Genomic DNA, 361 nt, shown 5'->3' with positions numbered 1-361 from the left:
CCGCCCCGTACTCCTTCTGCCCCGCCCCCAGTACCAGTGTCCCGCCCCGTGCTCCTTCTGCCCCGCCCCCAGCACCAGTGTCCCGCCCCCACTATCAGTGTCTTCATCAGTTGGCATGATTTGGAGATGCTGGTGTTGGACTGGGGTGTACAAAGTTAAAAATCACATAACACCAGGTTATAGTCCAACAGGTTTAGTTGGAAGCACACTAGCTTTCGGAGCGACTGATAGTCACTATTACCTGATGAAGGAGCATCGCTCCGAAAGCTAGTGCTTCCAGTTAAACCTGTTGGACTATAACCTGGTGTTGTGAGATTTTTAACTTCATCAGCTGGGGTCTGGCCCTCAAAGCGGCTGCGGG

The 361-nt window shown here is 53.5% G+C and overlaps 1 protein-coding gene across 1 annotated transcript in view; it reads right to left on the bottom strand.

Annotated features, from left to right (window-relative positions):
• acadm (acyl-CoA dehydrogenase medium chain) overlaps positions 1-117 on the bottom strand; it is a 55,150-nt gene extending 55,033 nt beyond the window's left edge. Inside the window, exon 1 of the mRNA XM_043700066.1 lies at positions 35-117. Coding sequence (XP_043556001.1) covers positions 35-117 — 83 coding nt within the window. The remainder of the gene's footprint in view (positions 1-34) is intronic.
• Between the last annotated feature and the right edge of the window lie 244 nt (positions 118-361).

Source organism: Chiloscyllium plagiosum, chromosome 11 (assembly GCF_004010195.1).
Source record: "Chiloscyllium plagiosum isolate BGI_BamShark_2017 chromosome 11, ASM401019v2, whole genome shotgun sequence".
Taxonomy (NCBI): Eukaryota; Metazoa; Chordata; class Chondrichthyes; order Orectolobiformes; family Hemiscylliidae; genus Chiloscyllium; species Chiloscyllium plagiosum.
Note: the sequence above shows the minus strand (reverse complement) of the source record. Positions and strands in the feature narration are given on the sequence as shown.